Source organism: Bos indicus, chromosome 11, assembly GCF_029378745.1.
Source record: "Bos indicus isolate NIAB-ARS_2022 breed Sahiwal x Tharparkar chromosome 11, NIAB-ARS_B.indTharparkar_mat_pri_1.0, whole genome shotgun sequence".
Taxonomy (NCBI): domain Eukaryota; kingdom Metazoa; phylum Chordata; class Mammalia; order Artiodactyla; family Bovidae; genus Bos; species Bos indicus.
The window spans coordinates 48,123,302-48,145,575 of record NC_091770.1 but is presented as its reverse complement, the minus strand read 5'-3'; the positions used below and the strand labels follow the sequence as shown (position 1 = coordinate 48,145,575).

The following is a 22,274-nucleotide window of genomic DNA, read 5'->3' as shown; positions in this document are numbered from 1 at the left end:
CAATTACTTCTGTATTTAGCACAGTTTTCTTGGAGTTCAAATTCTGAGGTAAATTTCCCAGTTTATTCAACTCAAAGCATTGAAAGTGCCTCTTGCTGAATCTGCTGCTATCAGAGGAATGTAAAAGCCAGTGGTGGATTGTGTTGTTGGGGGTCATCAACTACTTAGTGACCATGTCAACACAGAATTACAATGCCCTGTGACAAGTACATCTTAGGGTTTCAGATTTCTGTCTTTGAATTCTCCAAGCTCTGATGTCTAATTAACATGTAAAAACCTTCTACATGGGGTTTCTTTTCTGTTAGGTCTTCCCAGAGATTACTTGAGGACAGATTGGCCCCCATATCCTTTGACTTCTGCTTCCCAAAGTGGCCTGGGAGCCAAAGCTTGATATTTAGAGTAGACTAACATATCTGTTGGTTTTTTTTTTTTAATATTTATTTTTGACTGTGCTGGGTCTTCATGGCTACGCGCAGCTTTCTCTAGTTGTGGAGAGCGGAGGCTGCTCTCTAGTTGCGGTGCACAGGTTTCTCATTGTGCTGACTTCTCTTGTTGTGGAGCACATGCTCTAGGCATGTGGCCTTAGCAGTTGCAGCACGTGGTTTCAGTAGTTGTGGCTTGCAGGCTCCAGAGCGTAGGTTTGGTAGTTGTGGCACATGGGCTTCATTGCTCTGTGGCATGTGGAATCTTCCTAGGCTGGGGTCGAACTCCTGTCACGTGCATCACCAGGCGGATTCTTAATCCCTGGACTACCAGGGAAGCCTCATATCTGGTTATTTTATTGTGGGTTGAGAAGGGAAGTAAGAGAGCAGGAGTGGGAGCAGCATATTTCACAGATACAGATTTGAATAGACTGATCAGGGTCTAATTTCACCTTAGGCGTTTTTCATGTTCTTGTTAATCAAGTCTGCTTTCCTTCAATTCTGTTTGTCTAGGTATGTGTGGAGTTTGATGGAGAATCTTGGAGGAAGAGAAGATGGATAGACGTCTACAGCCTCCTAAGGAGAGCTTTCTTAGTGGAACATAACTTGGTTTTGGCTGAACGAAAGTCTCCTGAAATTTCTGAGCGAATTGTTCAGTGGCCTGCAATAGTAAGTAAAACTTGGGCTTATTGAACCCCTGAGAAGTTCTTTCATCCATTATGAACAAAACAGGGAAAATCTATATGTAATATCTATAGTTGGCCTTCTGGAAAATAATAGTACAGAGATATGATGTTGCAGAAGATTCAGAAAAAGCCCCAGGATCTCCTGTCAGCCCTGTTAGGAGGCCTGCAATTCTGGACCCTTGACTTTCATGGGTTTTCAGTTTCCTCACTTGAAGAGTAGGGAGTGAGGGTAATATGGGGAACTTCTAGGTCAAGGATTGGAAACCAGCCGATAAATACCGACATACAGATCTTTTTAGTTTGCCCCTTACAGTGTTTTAAAAAAATCTAAATTAGCTGTCTACCTAAAAAAATGTAGAGAATATTCTTAAAAATCTAGATTCCCAGTGCTTACTGAAAGAACAGTAAGATATGGCCACACTAAAGCCTGTAGCAACAGGCTTTTAGCAACAGTAGGCTGAAGCTGAATAGTAGGTGTTGCCTGGCTCCTGTCAGGGTTTCCACTTTTGGTCTCATGATTCCACTTTTGGTCTCAAGGTTCCCCCAGCTCATATTTCTTTGACTTTAAAGACACCAGCAGTCAGTATGTGATAGTGCCATTTCCGCACCAGAAGTCTGGTGCAGTTAAAGGCAAAGAGTGAGCTCTGTATCTGGTGAGGACAGTTAATGCTGTTTGAGAGGTGAACTGGGACAGATTTGGGTAGTTGAAAGGCCAAGAGGATGATTAAAAGGCTGGCCAGCTTGTGAAGGACCTGCATGGTGTGTGAACCAAATTGAGATTTTGCCCATGGATGAGACGAGCCCCGGAAGGGTTTTGAGTGATGTAGGGTTTTGTTTAAAGTTGTATTTTGCTTTTCGTATTTTTTCCTCCATCTATTAAGAATTTGCTAAAAACATGGCCCATTTCCCCAGAAAAATAAACTTAAAACAGAATTCTGCATAAATTTGGGCCAAGCCATACATCTGTAAACCCAGACCTATATGTTAACATGACTCTCAAATGTGTATCGGGTTTATATGATTGATTCTGGATAAAAATTGTGTGCTCTTGTTTTGGTCGCATAAATAGTTATTATTGAGATACTAGTAGTAAGTAAAACAAATGAATGGTTTAATCTTTGTATGGAACATTGCCAGTCCCCATTTTCACAATGATACTAATAGCAGTTATGATGCCAAAACATTTTCTTTTGTTTCAGATGTACAAATCTCTACTGGACAAAGCTGGTTTGGGGTCCATAACATCTATTCGCTTTTTAGGAGATCAACAAAGAGTATTTCTTTCTAAAGACCTTTTAAAGCCTATACAGGTAAAACTTTAGAACCAATATTAAGCCCTAAAAATAGAAGTATAAACTCCTTTAATGTGAGAACTAACGTATTGACGTTGATTGTTCCAGATCAGATATCTAGCAGAAAAAAGGACCCATCTTATGAGCAGATAGTAGACATTAATGCTCAATGTTAGCCATTGGGTCGGTACTGTTTATTGGGGTTGGAAGGACAAAGGTACTACTGTTGACGGCTTTTGTGTGTAATACGAAATAATTTTTAAAATAGGTGATACGAAAATGATTTTTAAAAGATTAACTGTTACTCATATATACATGTATCTGTATGCATATATATCAGTCCTCATTATTTAAGGATTCTATGTTTGGGGACTTGCTTACTTGCTGAAATATATTTGTAACCCCCCAATTAGTATTTTGGTGCTTTTATGATCATTCACAGACATGTGCAGAGTGGTGAAAATTTTGAGTTGTCTGACACCTGTTCCCAGCTGAGGTTTGATTAAGGTGCCATTCTGCCTTCTTGTTTCATCTCTTCTACTGTAAACAAGTGTCCTTTTCAAAGTCTGTTTAGTACTACGTTGTTGGTTAATTCAATGTTTAAAATGGCCCCCTGGGGTAGTGCTGAAGTGGTCTGTTCTGTTTCTACGTGAGTCTTAGAACATGTGTTATGTAAGCTTCATTCAGCTATGAGGTATGGTAGCTGTGAGTTCAAAGTTAGTAATGCAGTAATACAGTTTCCCCGCTGGCTCAGGGGTAAAGATTCCATCTGCAGTGCAAGAGCCTCAGGAGTCTTGGGTTCGATCCCTGGGTCAGGAAGATCCCCTGGAGGAGGGCATGGCAACTCACTCCAGTATTCTTGCCTGGAGAATGGGAGGCAGAGGAGCCTGATGGGCTGCAGTCTATAGGGTTGCACAAAGTTGGACATGACTAAAGCGACTTTGCATGCAAATAAATGCAGTTATATATATTAAAAACTGTGAAGTGGGGTTTTTTCCAACAGAAACACATAAAAACAAGGTTATGTATTGTGATTGGTTGATGTCTCTTGTGACCAGAGGCTTCAAGAAACCTAACCCCATCTTTCCCCTAAGAATGGTTCAGTATTAACAAATTCAGTGTGTGTGGTGACCTAACTATTGCAAACAGTATGAGTCAAGTGTGTGTGTGTGTTCCTATTCTTTCCAGTTTGGCTTGCAGAACTACCTTTTTCTTCACAACATTTAGGCTCTTGGGTCTTGCTCATTTGTTTATTTTTTTCCTTTATTATAAAAATGTTGGGAGGGAGGGGAAGAACATGCACATTACTTCCACAGATCACTACCTTGGGAGTAATGTTGGTCTTAAAATGAACATTTGTTGTTTTAGATGTCATTTGTGAAGTTCAGTTATCCTCTTCACCCTCTTTGGTTTTGTGACCTGACTTGTTTCTGTGGCCTATAGAACCATTAAACCAGTTTATGAGCTACAAGACAGTTTAGGACCAAGGGTCATTGCCATTGCTGGGTCTGTATTGGAAAACCCAAAGCATTGGCTTTTCTGTGCTCAAGTCTCACTTTTATTTCCATATCCTGGAAGTGAGTGAAAACAAGATTCATACTCTGAACCTTATTTTATAATGTTTAGGTGAATGGAATAGAGGAAGATGTTTTTTCTTAGTTGTGGGCACAAGTTAATCTTCATATATCAGGTAAATGGGGCTTCCCTGGTGCCTCAGAGGTAAGGAATCTGCCTGCAGTGCAGGAGCCACAGAAGACCCAGTTTTGATCCCTGGGTCGGGAAGATCCCCTGGAGGAGGGCATGGCAGCCCATTCCAGTATTCTTGCCTGGAGAATTCCATGGATGGAGGAGCCTGGCAGGCTACAGTTCATGGGATTGCAAAGAGTCAGACGATGACCTAAGAGACTGGGCACATGTGCATGCACGCTAGGAAGGTTATCTTGATATTTTTCCTACATTGAAATGCGGAATACTTGCTTTTAAGGACCAAGGAACATACAGGAGGGGCTGTGGAAGACTACTACTGAGCAGAGAGCAGTTTTTACTTCTTAACATTGTTTTCGGGACAGTTCTGTTTTTCATCTTTAATGTGTCTCATCTTTTCAGTTAAAGTAGAACTCAGTTTTGTTTCCTGAGATTGAAAAGATCAGTAAGTTTTTATTCTCAAGGAGGTGCACTCTGTGCTGTCAGTGTGAGTGTTATTAATATGATACTGATTGAGGGAGACTCTGCATGTATTCTTGACTTTTACTGATGATGATTTCCAAAGTTAAGTGCTTCAGGGCATTCTCTTCTAGAGGCAGGTGATAGTGTAAGGCTTCTACTGTATGAGACTCTATGTTGGCTGATATGGGTACCACAGTAGGAGGGTTGTCCTAAATAATGAATAGAGAATCTGAAAATTATTTGGGGTACGCAGAAGTTGGAATTGAAACCTAATGTTGGATTGAATTCATCTCAGTTATAGGTGGATAAGAAAAATGACTAAGTGTCCAGCTCAGTTACCTGGCACTTTTGATGAGCCCTTGAAACTCTTCTAGGCAGAATCCAGTTATTCTACCTTATTTAAGAGCCGTTTAATGTTAATGACTCTCCCCATTAATGCTCTTTTACCTTGTAGTATGAATTGGTGAACACATTTAAATTTTTTGAAATTGCAATAGCATGAGGGAGAAAAAAACAAAAACATGGCTCATTCTGGTAATTTAATGTTGCACTCTTACAAAGCCCCTAGTTTAACGTTACTTAAGAAATTTTTTCAGCATGGCCTCTGTAAAAGGGTATTCTTCCCAGTGGGAAAAATGGATGAACTATTTTTGGCCATTGTGTACCCATTTCACATGCAGAAAAGCATGAAAGCCTAGTATTGGAAGGGCTTCTGTGCTATATGGTTTCTCGGGTCTGACAGGTTATTCTTATTGACAATCTGTATACATTTATCATAACTGAGTATACACACAAAGCCAGAACACTGTGGAATAGTGCCAGAAATAGAGCTGCCAAGAATTGAATGTTTCAAAACTGTCTAGCTGAAGACCTAGGCTTCAGCTTTTGTCCCTCCTCACCCCCACCTTTACCATTTGTAAAGAAGAATGCATTTGGAATTCTGGTTTCAAATTCGATTCATTTCAAATGAATCTATGTGAAATGATGTTTATTAAAAACAGCAATTTCAGACACTACAGATCTAAGTATTTTCTTATGTATGTGTCTTCTGCCCCTTGCATTTGGATCTGTGACTTCCCTAATCCCTAGAGTTTGGGATACAGAGTATTTTTGGCATGACTAGCTACTTTGCTTATTATATGTCCCATAGTCTAAGTTTTGTCATATTTAAAATTATGCTTTGAGCCACTCTTAGTATCTGTCTCACTCTTAGCTTCAAGTGGCTTCACTTCTGTCTGCCTTATATTTGTGATCATTTGATGGTTTCTTACTGTTTGACCTGTCTAGATCATTGGAGTTGCAATGGTTTGCTGCCATCAAATGGCTAATTGACACTATTAATCCCTGTGATTAAATGAATTGAAATAACCACTGGAATTTAAACAACTGTTCTTATTTGTTACCTTAAAATGTAATGATTTTCAATTTTTCAGGATGTAAACAATCTCCGTCTTTCACTGATGGATAATCAGAGTGTCAGTAAAGAATTTCAAGCTTTGATTGTGAAACATTTAGATGAAAGCCATCTTTTACAAGGTATGTGGATTGTCTGTTGGTGATAGCTCATGAGTTAACCAGTGATTAGTTTGTAAGAAGCTGTGTTTTAGCCCTTCTCACTCATTTGCTCATTAAAATGTCTCATTTTTTTAGTAATTGTTTAGATGCATTTCCCATGCAGCTTGATGAGTGGAGGACTATATTCTAGAATGTATTCTAAAGTCTCTGAAATTTGGAAAGCCCGAGGATCATGTGAACGATATAAAAGTGAAGTAGATACTGAACAAGCTCAGCTATATTTTGACATGAAATTTGATATGTTTGGAATTTCAGTCTTATAAAATGAGTAAAACAGTAATTTGGTGATCTTGATCTTACCAATTACTGTTATTGATTTTCTTGGTCAGTTTCATAATTGTGAATGTTTTAGGAGACTTAGAAGTTCTGATGAGGTTCCTGAATTTGGATCCTCTAAAACTGCATAGGAGAGTGAGTTAGGTCTCAATGAGTTATCTGATACTACCTGGTCTGATACAGATGCTGGGATAAATATACTGCCAAGTCTAAGATAAAGCAATAGGAAATTGAAGCTTTAAAATGGAAAGTTTGCATTTTCTCCTGCCTTTGCTGAAATGTCTGTCTTAAGTTTATAGCAATATCTTTTAATTTTTCCTTTTTGTATATTGCATGTTTTTTTTAAAGACTTGGGAAAAAATTTTGCTGGATAAATGGTGCTGTTCAGAGATAATGCAAATTGCTCTAAGGATTTTTTTTTTTTTTTTAAGGTGACAAAAATTTAGTTGGTTCAGAAGTAAAAATTTACAGCTTGGACCCATCAACTCAGTGGTTTTCTGCAACCATTGTAAATGGAAACCCAATGTCAAAAACTCTTCAAGTCAACTGTGAGGAGGTAAAAATCATGATAATTGCATGTAAGATAAGTTGACAGAGGAAGATAATTATAAAAAGGAATTATAGTATCTTATAAGAGCTAAATGGGGCTTCTCTGGTGGCTCAGACAGTAAAGAATCTCCTGCTTGCAATGTAGGAGGATCTGGGTTCGATCCCTGGATCAGAAAGATCCCCTGGAGAAAGGATTGGCAACCCACTCCAGTATTCTTGCCTAGAGAAATTCCATGGACAGAAGAGCCTGGTGGGCTACGGTCCGTGGGATTGTTAAAGAGTCAGACACGAATGAGGAACTAACACTTTTACTTTCACATAGGAGCTAAATAAATACCTTTGTTATTTTATATTAAAATATCGGACTGGAAAAAAAATCAGTAATTTTTTAAAAGGAAATTATATGTAAGAAACTCCTATTGTTAACTAGTTTCTCTAGTGGCTCAGACGGTTAAGAACCTGCCTGCGATACAGGAGACCAAAGTTTGATGATACCTGGGTCAGGAAGATCGTCTGGAGAAGGGGTTGGCAACCTACTCCAGTATTCTTGCTTGGAGAATCCCATGGACAGAGGAGCCTGGAGGACTGTGGTCCATGGGGTCGCAAAGAGTCGGGACACGACTGAGTGGTAGAGGTAATTTCTGGTATATTCCTGAGCATTTTTTAAATTTCCTGGTATCTTTGTTTTGTTTGTTCTTAAGATTCCAGCACTGAAAATTGTGGATCCATCACTGATTCATGTTGAAGTTGTACATGATAACTTCGTGACATGTGGTAAGATACTGTTTGATTAAAACTTTTATTCTCCTTTCCCCTTCATCCTTCTCATCTTAAGAGAAACAGGGAGGCTGACTTACCTGTTTTTAATCATTTTAGGTAATTCTATAAGAATGGGAGCTGTGAAACGCAAGTCTTCAGAGAATAATGGAAACCTGGTTTCCAAACAGGCAAAATCATGCTCCGAGGTAGCCTTGCTTTTTTTCTGTCACTTATGTGAAGCTCTCTTTAATTCTTGCAGTGCATGGCAAGTATGTTTAGTGGTAATAAGGCTGTCTTCTCTGCTCATCTGTGCTGTTGTGTCTGCTCTCTCCTGGTCCCAGATCTTGGCCATAATTTCTATGCTCAAGCAGATGGAGATAATATACATTTCTGGTTCACTATTTTTGATATTTGCTGAAAATCCTCAGTAGGTTTGACAATTCCACCACATGGAGATATTTTTAAAGATAAATTGAATTGTGTGTATCAAATCAAAAGAATGGCATCCATGAGAAGAGGGGAGGAACCTTAGAATTCTGAGTAGATTGGTGTTGAAATAGGACTCCCACCTGGATAATAGGTCTGGATTGGTCATTAATGATTGGGTGAACCAACATACTTGCTTTTTGAAGGAAGCAGTTGGTTTGCTATTACTAATTTCTGCCGAGAAAAGTACAGGCTTCTATGAGTGGCACTGTTGAGTTCAAGTACTGGATTTACTTCTATCCTCCTGAAGTAGTTAGGATTTGGGTCAAGAAACTTAAGGCTGTCAGCTTTTCCCTCTCTTCCATGCTATGGAGAAGCTGGTCTTCTTTAGCTCTTTAGGTACCTCATGTTCTCTCCAACCTCAGGACTTGCAGTCCCCCTTTCTCTTCTAATGCTGTCTTCATTCTAAGTAACTCCCGTGTATCTTTCTAATGTGATATTGCTTCCTTGGGGAAGCCTCACCTAACATCTCTACCATTGTTTTAACCTATATCCCAGAGTAGGTCAAATTCTGTGTTTTATTATGCTTTGTAATTACTAGTACATGTCTTTAGAACATCACAGTGTACACACTGGGGAAAGTTTTAGTCAGAATTCCCAAAAGATTGGGCTAGACAGACTAGCCTAATAAGGGGATGGAGGACTGGGATAAACTTCTTAAGGGAGTATAAATACCAGGGTCAAAATTTGAAATCTGGGTAAAAAACTATAGGCTCTTTAAGTGAGTTGAATCCTTAGGTCTTAGTACAGATAACTTTCTCACAACTTAGGTATCCAGATGTACTTAAGTTACATGAATATGTTACTGTGTTATAATTGTCAAAAATGCCTTTATGATGCTCTGCTCCAGGCTGGAGTTTCGAATTTTAAAATTGACCAAGTTGAGATTGTTGGCAGCATTTTGGAGGGAAATTTAGGCGTCTGGAGAAAGAGGGCAAGGAGAGATGGCATGAGAGTGGTCAGAGTCATTGAATGAATCTGAGATTCTGAATCAGGGCAGACTGGACTACAACATCAACTAGAACCAAAGCAAGCACATACCACACAAATACTAAAATCTGGGTGGCTAGGATGATGGACTTTCCTGAAGCTTAAGCCTATGTACAGGCCACAGGAACTTTAATGCTTGAGCAGAAACTGTGTAAACCAAGGTATCTAGTACCTCTTTCTTTCTTCCGTATGTGAAGGCTTGACTTCAGGTAATTCAGGAAAGAATGGAGAGGTCATTTTGGAAATTAATATTACTCCCTTTTCATTTTGCCTTAACGTTCACCAGATTGAAGTAGTGTAGTAAGGATTGCAAATTGAGGATGTCAGGCAAGTGATTACTGCCTCTTAGAGGTAAGCTCATGGGATATTGTCAAGTGATCCAGGGTATTAGAAGCTGAAAGAGAAACAGTAGAATAGTAACCTGTCAGGTTTTGGCACTGGATAAATTGTTAGCAGTCTTGGATAGAGATAATAAAGGGTGATTTGGAGAGGTTATTTGAGTGTTGTCTGTCATAGAGAAGGCATCAGTGTAAACAGTGAGATGAAAAGGAGAGCAACATGATGTTCTGTTGAGGTGGGGACCATGACTCAGGAAATGGCATCCTAATGGATCATGGAGAAATCAACCTGGGGTACAAGTGGGACTGGGGTCATTGGGGACGTCCTGTTGGGAAAGGTGCCAGTTCTTCAAAGTGTCAAGTTTATCAGTGAAGTGATAGGCAACTGAGCAAGTAAATATATGACCTTGAAGGCAAAGGTAGCGCCTGTAAAATATAGTAACATACATATGTAAGTGATCCTCTCTTCCTGACTCACACTTTTTTTTTTAATGGAGACAATCATGAAAGTATTGAACGAAGCCACAAATTAATGAAAATACATATCATATTCATAGATTAAAAGCTGATATATGGATCAATAAAATATTAGTCTTTTATGCTTTAATATTATGTATTAAAAATGCATCTTAAAAAAAAAAACTTTTTGCTTTGTATTGGGGTATACCCAGTTAACAATGTTGTAATAGTTTCAGGTGAACAGCACAGTGACTCAGCCATACATATACATGTCTCCATTCTCCCCCAAACTCTCCTCCCATCCAGGCTGCCACATTACCCTGAGCAGAGTTCCATGTGCTATAGAGTAGGTCTTTGTTGGTTATCCATTTTAAATATAGCAGTGTGTATAGGCAACCATAAATTCATTCTCTGTCTGTGAGTCTCTGTTTTGTAAGTTCATTGGTATCATTTCCTTTTATATTTCATGTATAAGGGGTGTCATACAGTATTTTTTCTTCTTTCTCTGACTTATTTCACTCAGTATGACAATCTTTACTGACTCCCACTCTTGAAGGGCAGGGAGCATGTCTCTCTGCTCTCTGTCAGCATCCTATCCAGCTCAGTAGGTTTGTGTGAACTAATTACTGGGAACAGTAGAATCTATGTTCAGAAAGTCCTGAACTTTGGCTAGGAGATAAGTCTCTCAACCTATTTGAGCCTTAACTTTGACATCTAAAATGTGAAAATAAATTTGATGTAGAAAAGCATGTCTGTTTCAGCTCGTAAGACCTATCCTAGAAGATGGTTATTTTGAGACATTAGTCTGCCATCTTTTCAGTCAGCTGGCTTTCCAAATAAAGCCATATTCCTTGCCTCAACAAGCAAATGAAAGACCTATCCTAGTTATCTTCTCATTCTAAAGGAAGTTGGCGATGGTAAATTTTTACCTGGGTATTGATGTTTTAGAAATTATTACTATATTTTTAATTATAAAAAGTTATTCTCCTTTCTATTGCACTTATTTTCAAAATAAAGGTTCTTACTTTTTTTGAAAAAGTTACTCTCATTTAAAAATATTTTGGTAACCTGGAAAAGCATAGTAAAGAAAAGATCACTCATAATAACACTTTTCAGAGACTCACTATTCACATTTTGGAATACCTATCCTCCTCCTATTTTTGTTTGTTTTTCTTTTTCCTGTATAGTTATAGAGGCTTAAAAAAAAAAACTAAAAAACTAAAAGCCATACTCTTGTGTAGCTTTCATGATTTCACAGTATATTATGAATGTTTTTCCATATCAGTAAATATTCTTCTTTGTCATGGGTCATCCTTGTAATCAGACAAGTTTTTTGGAAACACTGGCCTAGCCTAAGTTTCAGGGAGATGGAGAGGTAAAGAAAGACGTGGGGAGAGAAAGAGTTCATTTAAATATGTGAGTGAAAGGTGAGTACAGTAACACACTTGGTGCATGTCTCACTGTGTTTCCACTTTGCACATATGTTGGATGTGTGCAGAGTTGGTAGTCTTTGGGTGACAAGAGTTTAGGATTAGGTAGATGAGACTCTTTATTGCCTTGATGAATACTTCTGGATAAGGTGAACCTGTTTGCCAGTAGCATCTGGCTCCTTGAAGGTCTTCTCTGCCTAGCAGACTATTCCTCAGAGTTAGGATGTTGCCTGGTTAATTGAGACAGTCTGCTGAGTAGTATGAGCCAGCAGTATCCTTTTTGGAATATCATTATACACTCAATTATATTATCTCCGTCTGCTGGCAGGGAGGAACTATTGCCATGACTGGTATAGAAGACCTTCAGGGAAAACTCTTCAGGTAAGAAGAAACTTTGACCCTTGCCAAGTCAGGCCAGTGCAGCGGTGTGCACATGGAGACGGGTTTGGAATCAGAGTGCTATGCCTGTTAAGTTAAACCTTAGGAGAGTTATAGTGATCTACTTACTTTAGTCTCTTAAAGGAAATGATCCAGGTCATGATCATTCTAACACATGGTGGCTGAACCGAGGAGTTTTGCATGATGTGTTTCTGCTTTGAGATAGCTAATCAATGTGCCAGGTACTGTGGTGAAGCACTGCCGTATACAGTATGCTTCATTACTTGCCTTTTTTCTCATTGCTCTCCTTTATTACTCATCATTACGACTGAGGAAGCCGAAGCTCAGAGAGCTTAAATAATGTGCTGAGACTGTGTCAGAGACTGGATTCCAACCAGGGTCTAACACCAAAACCCAGCACTCTTGGCCACTGTTCTGTTGTTGCCATTCCTCTCCAGAACTTTTGCCTGGTATGGTGAGGCACCAAGAGAGTCCTCCTTCCTTCCATCTGGTTGTCCAACCCTATTTCCAGTTAATACTTAACTGAGCATTTAATATGTGCTAGACATTTGTGAGCATTACTGCTTGGCTCTTTAGTTAACTCAGAATACAGTTGTAGCTATTACCATTTTCAAATAAGAAGTGCTAAGAGCATTTATCCATTCATGCACTCCACCAGTCTTACTTATTGAGCATCTGCTCTGTGCCTGGCTTTAAAAGATTTAACAGTGATGTAAGAGCAGGGTCTCTGTCCATAGAAGCTTATGTTTCATTGTGAAGAGACTGACAATAAAATAGTAGCTTAAGGTATTTGCACAGTGTGTTGGTACAATGGAAGATAGAAACATGGTAATATAAAGTGTAAGGCAGTTATGCTTTGGGACACTGCTTTGGAAAGAGTGATTAGAGATTCTGAGGTGACAGTTGAGCAGATTTGAGGCTGAAGGATGGGACCAGCCACATGAAAATGTCCAGACCCAGAGGAGAATAGCAAGTACAGAGGTGCAGGCAAGAAAGAGCTTAGAACATTTGGAGACCAGAAAGGAAACCAGTTTAGTTGGAGCACTTTTAACAAATGGACTGATATGAGGCTAGGGGGTTGGCGGAGACCAGACCGTGTAGAATTCTAGTCGGCACTGGAGTGACTGATTTATAAAGATTGCTCTGTGGTAGAATTTTAACTTCAGAGAAGAGGCAAAAAGTTCAGGCAAAAATGGAAGGAGGTCAGGCCAGTTAGTATACATGTGATAGTCCAGGGGAAAGATGGTGGTAGGGGTGGCCTGGAAAGAAGTTGATAGATTCCACAAACATTTTGGAAATAGAAGCAGCATTTTCTGGCTGATTGATACGGGAAATGAGATGGAGGGTTTTCTGGCTCGAGCAGTTCAGTGCATATTGTAACAAAATAAAAATATCTTATTTCCTTAATTCATTTTAAAAATGAGGAAACTGAGGCCCACAGAGGGAAAGTTTGGCTATCCCAGGGATGTCCTTAGACTAGCCAAAGCTTCCCCACAAAGATCCTTCTGGGAAACATTAAGCTAATATTTAACCAAAACTGAGCTCACATAGTGTAATACATGATCAGATAACTTGGCACCGTGAAATAGTGGAAAGCTGTGCCAGAACTTTAATGTTGATTAAGTAAATTCTTATTTTTCAGATGTTTTTATTTAACATAGACAGTATTTTCAAGGCCATCAAAGTAAATGTCTGCAAAGAAGATTCACATGTAGGCTACATGGTTTACATTCAGAATTGTGAGGTTTAAAAACTGGTTTTAAAAACTTACTTAAGAGAAGTTCTACATCATATTTTAGGAGTTAGTAACTAGAAGATGAAGACACTTAAAAGATTCTACAAGTTTAGATCTGGTGGTAAAGTGAATGTAAAGGTCATTAAAAGAGATAATGAATGAAAAGGACAAGTGACTTTAAATTTACACACATGTAAAGAGGCTGGTGAAACTGGTCTGTGGATTTCACCTGGTTTAGCCATAGAATGTTCAGTTGTCTGAAGTTGAGTTTAATCTCTTCCTTCTCTTTCCATGATGGGAAGTTTTATTTTTTTGGATAGTATAAACTGGGAAGAAGTTGGTCTGTCACTCATATTTTTGTAAAGGTAAAAGTACACAAAAAGGGAAGGGGACAAGTGTCTTAACTTTGTCCCACAGGCCTGTCATGACTTGGTATTTTTTGCAGCTTGGGATGACGTTTGTGCCTTGATGAGCCACTTACAAGCAAGAACCATGTCCTCAACCTTTATTGCATTGTAAAGGCTTATGTGGTACCAAGTAGGCTCCACTGCCTGCAAGAGCCCTATGTGGTCTGGTCTCCTGCCAGTCCTCGCAGTAAGTGCGCGGTGGGCACTCAGTAACGCTGAACTGAATGCATGTGAAGCTGCCACCATTTGAAGACAGTCGATAAAAAGCTCACTTCTGTGCCTTGCACTAGTCAAGTAATTGCCACATGGCTGTGTTTTCCTGGTATTCAAAGGTCTGTAAAAGATCAACTGTGGTCTTTTCTAGGAAGACTCAAGTTTTGTGAAAAGCTGGAGTGACTTATTTGATAGCCCTCAGGTATAAGTCCTTAATTTGTGGTTTATTCATTGTTCTCCTGTTCTTTTCTTTTTATTTGGTGGTGGTATTGTGTTTGTTGACTACTAAACCAAGCAAATAAATTTGAATCTTGCAAGCATTTTGTAATTCTGCACTAGGGGCTTCCCTGTTAACATCTGCTTGCTTTGATATCTTTTAGGCCTCTCCCAGTGTGTGTCCTGTACAGTCTGTTCCCACAACAGTTTTTAAGGAGATACTGCTTGGCTGTACTGCAGCTACTCCGCCAAGTAAGGACCCGAGACAGCAGAGCACTCCCCAAGCCGCCAACTCTCCACCGAACCTCGGAGCAAAAATCCCTCAGGGGTGAGTCAGAAGTTAAAGATGTTTAATCTTGCAACCCACTGGAACAGGTTGCCATTTCCTCCTCCAGGGAATCTTCTCAACCCAGGGATCGAACCTGCATCTCTTACATCTCCTGCGTTGGCGGGCAGATTCTTTTACCACTAGTACCACCAGGGAAGCCCATACTGATGTTTAATCATAATATAGAAGGGTTATTTTAGCTATGGTTCTTTCTGTCTGAGCTGACATTGCTCGCGTGGCAAGATTGACCCTACATTCAGTGTTTAGAGAGTGTTAGTGCAGTGAAAATTTGATGTAATGACCTGCCATTCAGTGTATCTCAGGTTGTCAGGGGAGGTTAGTTTCAAATTGGTCATATGCCTTCAGAGGTGATACGTGTAGTTGGCATACAGACCTACATAAAACAGGTCACAGAAAAGAAAAGGGGGTGTGAGGAAAGAGGAGCCTTCTTGACTTTGTATAGTAGAGAGAATGGTCTACTGAAATACTACAAACAGCTGGAGAATAGATGTCCACTTTTCAAGGAAAGGGGAGCCAGTTGGTTGTATGTGGAAGACTGAGATCCATGGGAGTGTGGGGTAGAGGGAGACAGGGTTCCAGTGAATGAGCTTCATCAGCCTGGACCTCAACTATAGCTGAGAGATGTAGCAGTAGAGAAAATAGTAAGACAAATCAAGGAAGCAGTAGTTATGACTTACAGTTACTTATTTACAGAAGATAGTGGAATAAGAAATGTAAAATCTAATCAGAAATTTAAAGTGGCCACAAGATTAATGGAGAGATGAGTTTTAAGAGAAGGATCTTTTTTAGGAGGGATAGTGGCCTGTGTAAGCAGTTGTAAAGACCTAAGATAGGGCTCAGAAACTGGTGTAGAAAGGTAGGCTTGGAAGACCACTGTAGTAAATGGGAGAGTGCATGAGCACACCAGTTCACGGGGGAGGACAGCAGGCTGCCAGGGAGGGAGCTTAGAGGATGACCATGGAACAGTCAGAGAAAGGGCAGGGTCGGGGGAGGTTGTTTATTCAGAGTTGAAAGAGGTAACAGTAAGAAGTTTGTGGTACCCAAACAAAGATATCTAGTATGAGTGCTTCCCAGGTGGCTCAATGGTAAAGAATCTGCCTGCTGATACAGGAGACTTGGGTTTGATCTCTGGGTTGGGAAGAATCCCTGGAGAAGGGAATGGCAAACCACTCCAGTATTCCTGCCTGGAGAATCCCATGGACAGAGGAGTCTGGTGGGCTACAGTTTTTTGGGGTCACAAAGAATCAGACACAACTGAGCAACTCAACATGAGTGCGTCAATGAGAACTTCTCCAGGATGAGATCCTTTGGTAGAGGCAGGAAGACTAGTGTAAGAGGGAAAAAGGACTTTGCGTTCTGCTGAAGAAAGAACTTTATGACGAATTTCAGAGAAACAAAACTTCTTGAAGGATAAACCCCTATTAGGGGTGGAGAGGGTACCAGATGGTTCTGTGAACAAGCACGTCATCAGCTGGCTCTTCTCTTTGCTTCGGGTCCTGATCACTGACCAAACAAGCATGAGATTGTCCAGTGCTAGGCTGGTAACATGTTCATAGACGGAGTTTTATGCTACTGGTGATTTTGGTTTCATGTGATATTCTGTTTTGAGGGAAAGCTAAGGTTCATTTTGCTATGAGAAATAGAACTAACATGAAGTAGTTAACTATGAGAACACGCAGATAGAATTTAGGGTTGTGTTTTTCTTAATGTCTTAAGATATTTTTTCCTAGCCATTGACTGATTACTTTTAACTCCAGCCCACAGAAATCTATCCTGAATTCTCTGATATAAGCAGTTTTCTTTTCTCTTTCATACTGTCTACTTTAGGAAAGCAAGCAATTATTTTTGGAAGGTAGGGAAGAGATGAAAGAGGCCTAGATGCTAGTTTTCCATATTAATCTTTTTCAGATGTCATAAACAGATTTTACCAGAACTTTCTTCCTGTCTAAATACAAAGCCTGAAATACTGAGAACAAAACCAGATGTTGCCTGCAAAGTAGATTTGCTCTCTTCAAAGTCCTCTCAGATTGGAACTGGAGACTTAAAAACCCTGAATGAACCAAAGGAAAGCTGTTCCCAGCTGAAGACCAGCACTGAAGAGGAAAGCAGTGTGGAATCTCTTCCTCCAACATCGACTGATCCTCCTAAGGAGTGCATACCAATAAAGGTGGCTTCTGTGGCAGAATTGGAAATCACCAACACTCCTGAACTGCAGAAGCATTTCGAACATGCACCTTCCACATCTGATGTCCTTTCAAAGAAGCCAGAAGAGAAAGCAGCTGTCAATAGTAACAGTCCTGATAGTTGCATAGAAAAAAGGGGAGAACCTTCAACTTTAGGCTGCCAGTCACAGAATATAAAGTCATCTTCAGCAAAAGTAGATCCTGAAAGCTGCTGTACAAGAAGCAACAATAAATTCCAGAATGGTGAGTGTTTCTGCATATGTTTATTGGTAAAAGGTAAGATGGTTGTCAGTACATACATTATCTTCTTCTTACCTTATGAGAAAATAATAGGAAAATGATGGTAGAAAAAACTCAAAGAAGAAAGTAAAACCCCTAAATCTGAGAAGTGATACTGTTCATATTTTGGTGAAATTGGTTCTATGTATATGGAAACACAGATGAGCTGTGAGACACATGGGTTCGAACCACCAGTTTTACCCAGCGCATTAGTTGTAGATGTCTGTCAGCGTTTTAAAGGCTGCAGGGATACCCGTATATGCATTTACCATATGACTTAGGTGGGTCCCAGTTTTTGGTTGTAAGAAAATTTTGAAAAAAAATCTAAAGTGATCTGCTTGCTTTATCGTCATCCTGTAACTGATTTTTCTGTAACATCTATGTTGGAGAGAAGGAAGTGATTAAAGTTTTATGCTCACACAGGGATAGTTCAGACTTGAAGTTTTTTAAAAAAGGGAATTGCATCACCACCTCTATCTAGCAAAGAGATTTTTAGTTAAAGAATGTAGCGGACAGTGCTAACTTAGGACTCCCCTCTTTGCTTAAGGGAAGGTCCTGCTTCACCCGTGATTTTTGTTTGTTTGTTTTTAAGTTTTTTGGCCACACCACACAGCATGTGGGATCTTAGTTCCCCAACAAGGGATTGAACCCATACCCCTTGCAGTGGAAGCAGAGTCCCAACCACTGGAGTGCCAGGGAAGTCCCTTTGCATGCACAATTTAGAACTCAGTGCTCTTCATATAGAGATAATGGTACATTGTATTTCATGATACTTATAAGTTGAGGATGCATTTCAGTGATGGGAGTTATTAGAAGCTCTCTTATTAGAATTAACAGAGCTAAATGGCTCCAGTATGTCAAAAGGTTCAGTTTAAAAATAGATTTGATAGATGTCAACTGGGTATAAAAAAACTTGAAAAACAGTTAATAAAAATGCTGTTCATTTGGATAAGTAACAAATGGATAATCCCACACTCTAGCTCTTCCTGCAGGGCTCTGAAACTAGAGGGCAGGATGGGTGGATTTGACTGGGGGTCTTCCTGAAGTAGAGTTGGAGGAGTTGGAAAAGAACTTTCTTTGCTGAGTAAATCTTCTAACCCAGCTTCTTCATTCTTGAGGTTTAAGTTGATATAGCTGGTAATTTGCATAAAATTAATTGCATAAGATTATACTGTTCCTCAGAAGTTATGTAACTCCCCAAGAAAGTGAATATTCATGACCATGTCCCTGTTCTATTTCTTTACTCTTTTTGAGTCACCAGCCTTCACATTCAGCTAGTTTTTAAGGCAAAGTATTTTCATATTATGTGAAGAAGCAGTAAAAGTTCTAGACCAGTAAACACATTATAGATATAGAAGTGAGTTTCAGAGTCCACCTTTGTCTTGCTTAATATGTTGTGCAACTCTGTTCCAACTAAAATGATTTTGAGGGAAATGAGAGGCCTTGTCACATCCTGCTGTGTGCTGTCTACTGGGACTTCTGGCTGAGGAGTAAGGCAGTGTGATTAGAAACCTACCGAGATCTCTACTGTTTCCACCAGTATTGCTTGTGGATTTGGAAAGACTCCACTGGACACTGCTGCTCCACTGTGTGACCTTACTTAGGGGTTCGAAAACAAAAACAAGCTGGAGTTGAACAGCCACCCTTTTTTCTATTTGGTAGATGCATGGCTTCTCAGAAGTCAGTATTGCTTTTGGTTCTGAGTTAAGAGAATCATTGATGAGAGATCAACTGCTGCACTCCTCAATACAGAGCTAACTTTAGATAATTCAACTTGCTTATTTCTAGATATTTCCTCTTTTAAGCCCAGGCAAGACAGTTGTTAAGATAATCTCTGGACTCAGCTTGGGAAAATCTGGTCCCATTCAAAGGGTGATGTGTTTTCAGTATCAGGATGGAATTTTAAACTACTGATTACTTTATTTTCTCTCCTTTCTGACTTTACCTTACTTTACCTTCTCTTTTACTGAATAACAATGTTTAAGGAGTTGGGGCCTGACGGCATCCATTTAGCGTTTTAAGGTGTGCTCTAGTCCTGCTTTAAAAGAGAGAGAACATCAGGACACATCAAAGGTGATTTATTAAAGATGCTTATTTTATTTAAAACCACCTTTGGTTTGAGGTCTTACTTCTAGTTTCCTTCAAGACCTCTTAGCAGCGTCTCCCACCCATCTCTCGGGTGGTTCTCCCAAAGTTGTGTTTTTGTTTTTTGTTTGCTTAAGAATCTACTTTCCTTTTCTCAGTTCCCTTGGACCCCAAGGTAAGGTCTTTTCTGTTGGTTTTATATGAAATACAGTTATTCTTCAGTATCCAAGAGGGATCGGTTCCAGGATTCCTGCAGATACCAAAAATCTGCAAATACACAAGTCCCCTACTGTCAGCCTTCCCCATCTGACACTGGGGTTCTGTATTTGCAGATGCAACCAGCCACAGATTGTGTAGTGTTTTCTTTTCATTTTTTAAAAAAATTTTTGGTTGTAGATTGGACCCATACTCCCTGCATTGAAAATGCAGAGTTTTAACCACTGGACCACCAGGGAAGTCCCTGTATAGTATTTTCAATCCATTGTTGGTTGAACCCACAGATGCAGAGGGCTCACTGCGTGCCCAAACGCTCTTGACTTAGAAATAGATTCCCTTCTGTGTTATTTCCCCTAACAGAGTGGTTGCTCTTTAAAATTAGGTCTCTACTTTTTTCTCCCTTTAGAAACTATGTTGCATTTCCATTCAAGTTCCCCAGCTTTTAAGTTGAAACTTAAACATGCATTTACTTAGAATCGAAATTCTGTCTTTAGCCAAGGCTCTTAATCTTGAATGGAAAGTATGTGTGAAGGAAATTTAAGATTGTTTGAGGGGCAGGGGTCAGTGCTCTTGGAAGCACTTAGGAAATAACTTATAGACTGGGGGGGGGGGGGGGGGGGTGTTTTGTTATGTTTGGAATGGTTAGCTTTGCAGAATGCTTTAGAAAGCACCTCTTAAGCCAGTCTTTTTTGAGTGTAAAAACTGACAGAATTGGTTTCCACGTGGTCCTCTATTGAGATAAACCTATCCCTGTGTATTGTTAAGTTTGCAGTGAGTTTGAGTTAAGTGTCTGCTTTGGAGAAGTCTGCCTGCAATGTTTATCTGTTTTGGGCTTTTTAAAAAATTATTTACATATTTTTATTTATTTTTGGCTTCCTCGGATCTTAGTTGTCACACATGGGCTCCAGAGCGTGTAGACTCTGCAGTTTGCAGCGCACCGCATCGTTGCCCTGGGGCATGTGGGATTTTAGTTCCCCAAGCAGGGATCGAACCTGCATCCCTTGCATTGGAAGGTGGATTCCTAACCACTGAACTACCAGATAAAGCCCCAAAACGTTTATCTTATCTAGGGTTGTGAATACAAGTATGCATTACCTTGGAATTGTGAGTCTGGGGTTTTATGTTGCCAAATGGATTCACCAAATGAGAAGCATTTTAAAGAGAATAAAACTTCCAATTGTTCCGATAGTTGTCTTCAGCCATTTTCGGAAATTACAGTTGAACCAGTAATTGAGATGATGAGTTCTCCCTTTGGGAAATCTGACCTTTTGAGTATTCAGTCAAAGATTGATGTGATTTTTTAAAAAATCTGACATGCCATTTCCTTCATTTTTTTTTTCTAGCCCCATCTCGGAAGTCAGTCTTGACAGACCCAGCCAAACTCAAGAAGCTGCAGCAGAGTGGCGAGGCCTTTGTCCAGGACGACTCCTGTGTGAACATCGTGGCACAGCTGCCCAAGTGCCGTGAGTGCCGCCTGGACAGCCTGCGCAAGGACAAGGAGCAGCAGAAAGACTCGCCTGTGTTCTGCCGCTTCTTTCACTTCAGGAGGTGAGGCCTGTGGGGGAAACCTGAGGTACTCTGAGCCCTTTAATGTGCTTTTCTCCTTCCTCTTCTATCAACAGTAAGTCTAAAACTGGGAAAAGCTAGAGATGATACTTCCGATCTGTAGATTTAGGAGTCTCGATCTTATTACATGGTATTTCCTACTCATACTCCTTTTCAGTTTTTTTTTTAAAGCAAGAAGCTTGAAAATACAAACTTCTGATTTTAGAAATAACAAATACAGAAAAATTCTGAAGGTTCTAAAAAACCACCACACAAATGACTACTGTTAACTTTTCAGCCATCTTAGTGTTTATGTGGTTATAGAATATATTCAAGCATACCTACTTGTTGTGTAAATACTTTGAATCTTACTTTCCCCAATATGTACTTTCCCAGTACGTAATAGGAACCACTTGATCGTGTTGACTTGTTAAAAAAATTATTTATTTTTATTTTTGGTTCTACTAGGTCTTCATTGCTGCATGCGGGCTTTCTCTAGTCACAGCGAGCAGGAGCTACTCTTTGTTGTGGTGCACGGGCTTCTCCTTGCGCTGGCCTCTTGTTGCAGAGCACAGGCTCTAAGGCTTAAGACTCAGTAGTTGCAGCAAGTGGGCTCAGCAGTTGTGACTCATGGACTTTAGTTGTTCCGAGGCACCTGGAATCTTCCCAGATGAGAGATCACACCTGCATCCCTTGCATTGGCAGGCAGGTTCCTATCTGCTGTGCCACTAGGGAAATCCGATCATACTTTTTTCAGCAAATACTTTTGAATAACTATGAAAGAACCCAGAATAATGATGTTTGAAAATGGACTTAACCTATTCCCTTGTTGGTATTCAGATTATTGTGTATTTTTTGCCACTAAATACAGAGATGATCATCTGTTGTCCATCTCTCTGATTATTTACTTTGGATGAGACTGGAAGTGTCCTTACTGGGTCAGAAGGTGTGTGTTTTAAGGCTTTGATACGTGAATTCTGCTACATTGCCCTGGAGGAATATTGCGCCTGCATCCATGCCCCCTGGCAGCTTTTGAGCATTCTGTCTCTATGCCAGCAGGAAGGAGGTGTATCTTTAAAAAAATTCTTTCTACTTTTATAGGCAAAAGCTTTCATTTTTGCATTGCTTTTTTTATTTTAAAGTCAAATTTAATTTTCTTCAAATTCTTCCATCCTGAGTGAAGAGAAAGGTAGCCTTCTGGTCTTTTTGATATATAAAT

General features: G+C 39.8%; 1 protein-coding gene across 4 annotated transcripts in view; it reads left to right on the top strand.

Annotated features, from left to right (window-relative positions):
• KDM3A (lysine demethylase 3A) overlaps positions 1–22,274 on the top strand; it is a 56,370-nt gene that overhangs the window by 8,417 nt on the left and 25,679 nt on the right. For 2 of the 4 annotated variants that reach the window (XM_070798796.1, XM_019970297.2), the window contains exons 3-12: positions 936–1,091; positions 2,308–2,418; positions 6,000–6,102; positions 6,849–6,973; positions 7,668–7,740; positions 7,843–7,931; positions 14,334–14,384; positions 14,563–14,726; positions 16,656–17,173; positions 20,854–21,058. In XM_070798796.1, coding sequence (XP_070654897.1) covers positions 936–1,091; positions 2,308–2,418; positions 6,000–6,102; positions 6,849–6,973; positions 7,668–7,740; positions 7,843–7,931; positions 14,334–14,384; positions 14,563–14,726; positions 16,656–17,173; positions 20,854–21,058 — 1,595 coding nt within the window. Of the gene's footprint in view, positions 1–935; positions 1,092–2,307; positions 2,419–5,999; positions 6,103–6,848; positions 6,974–7,667; positions 7,741–7,842; positions 7,932–11,756; positions 11,810–14,333; positions 14,385–14,562; positions 14,727–16,655; positions 17,174–20,853; positions 21,059–22,274 lie in introns of those variants that run through there. The other 2 variants (XM_070798797.1, XM_019970301.2) reach the window with 2 other exon arrangements.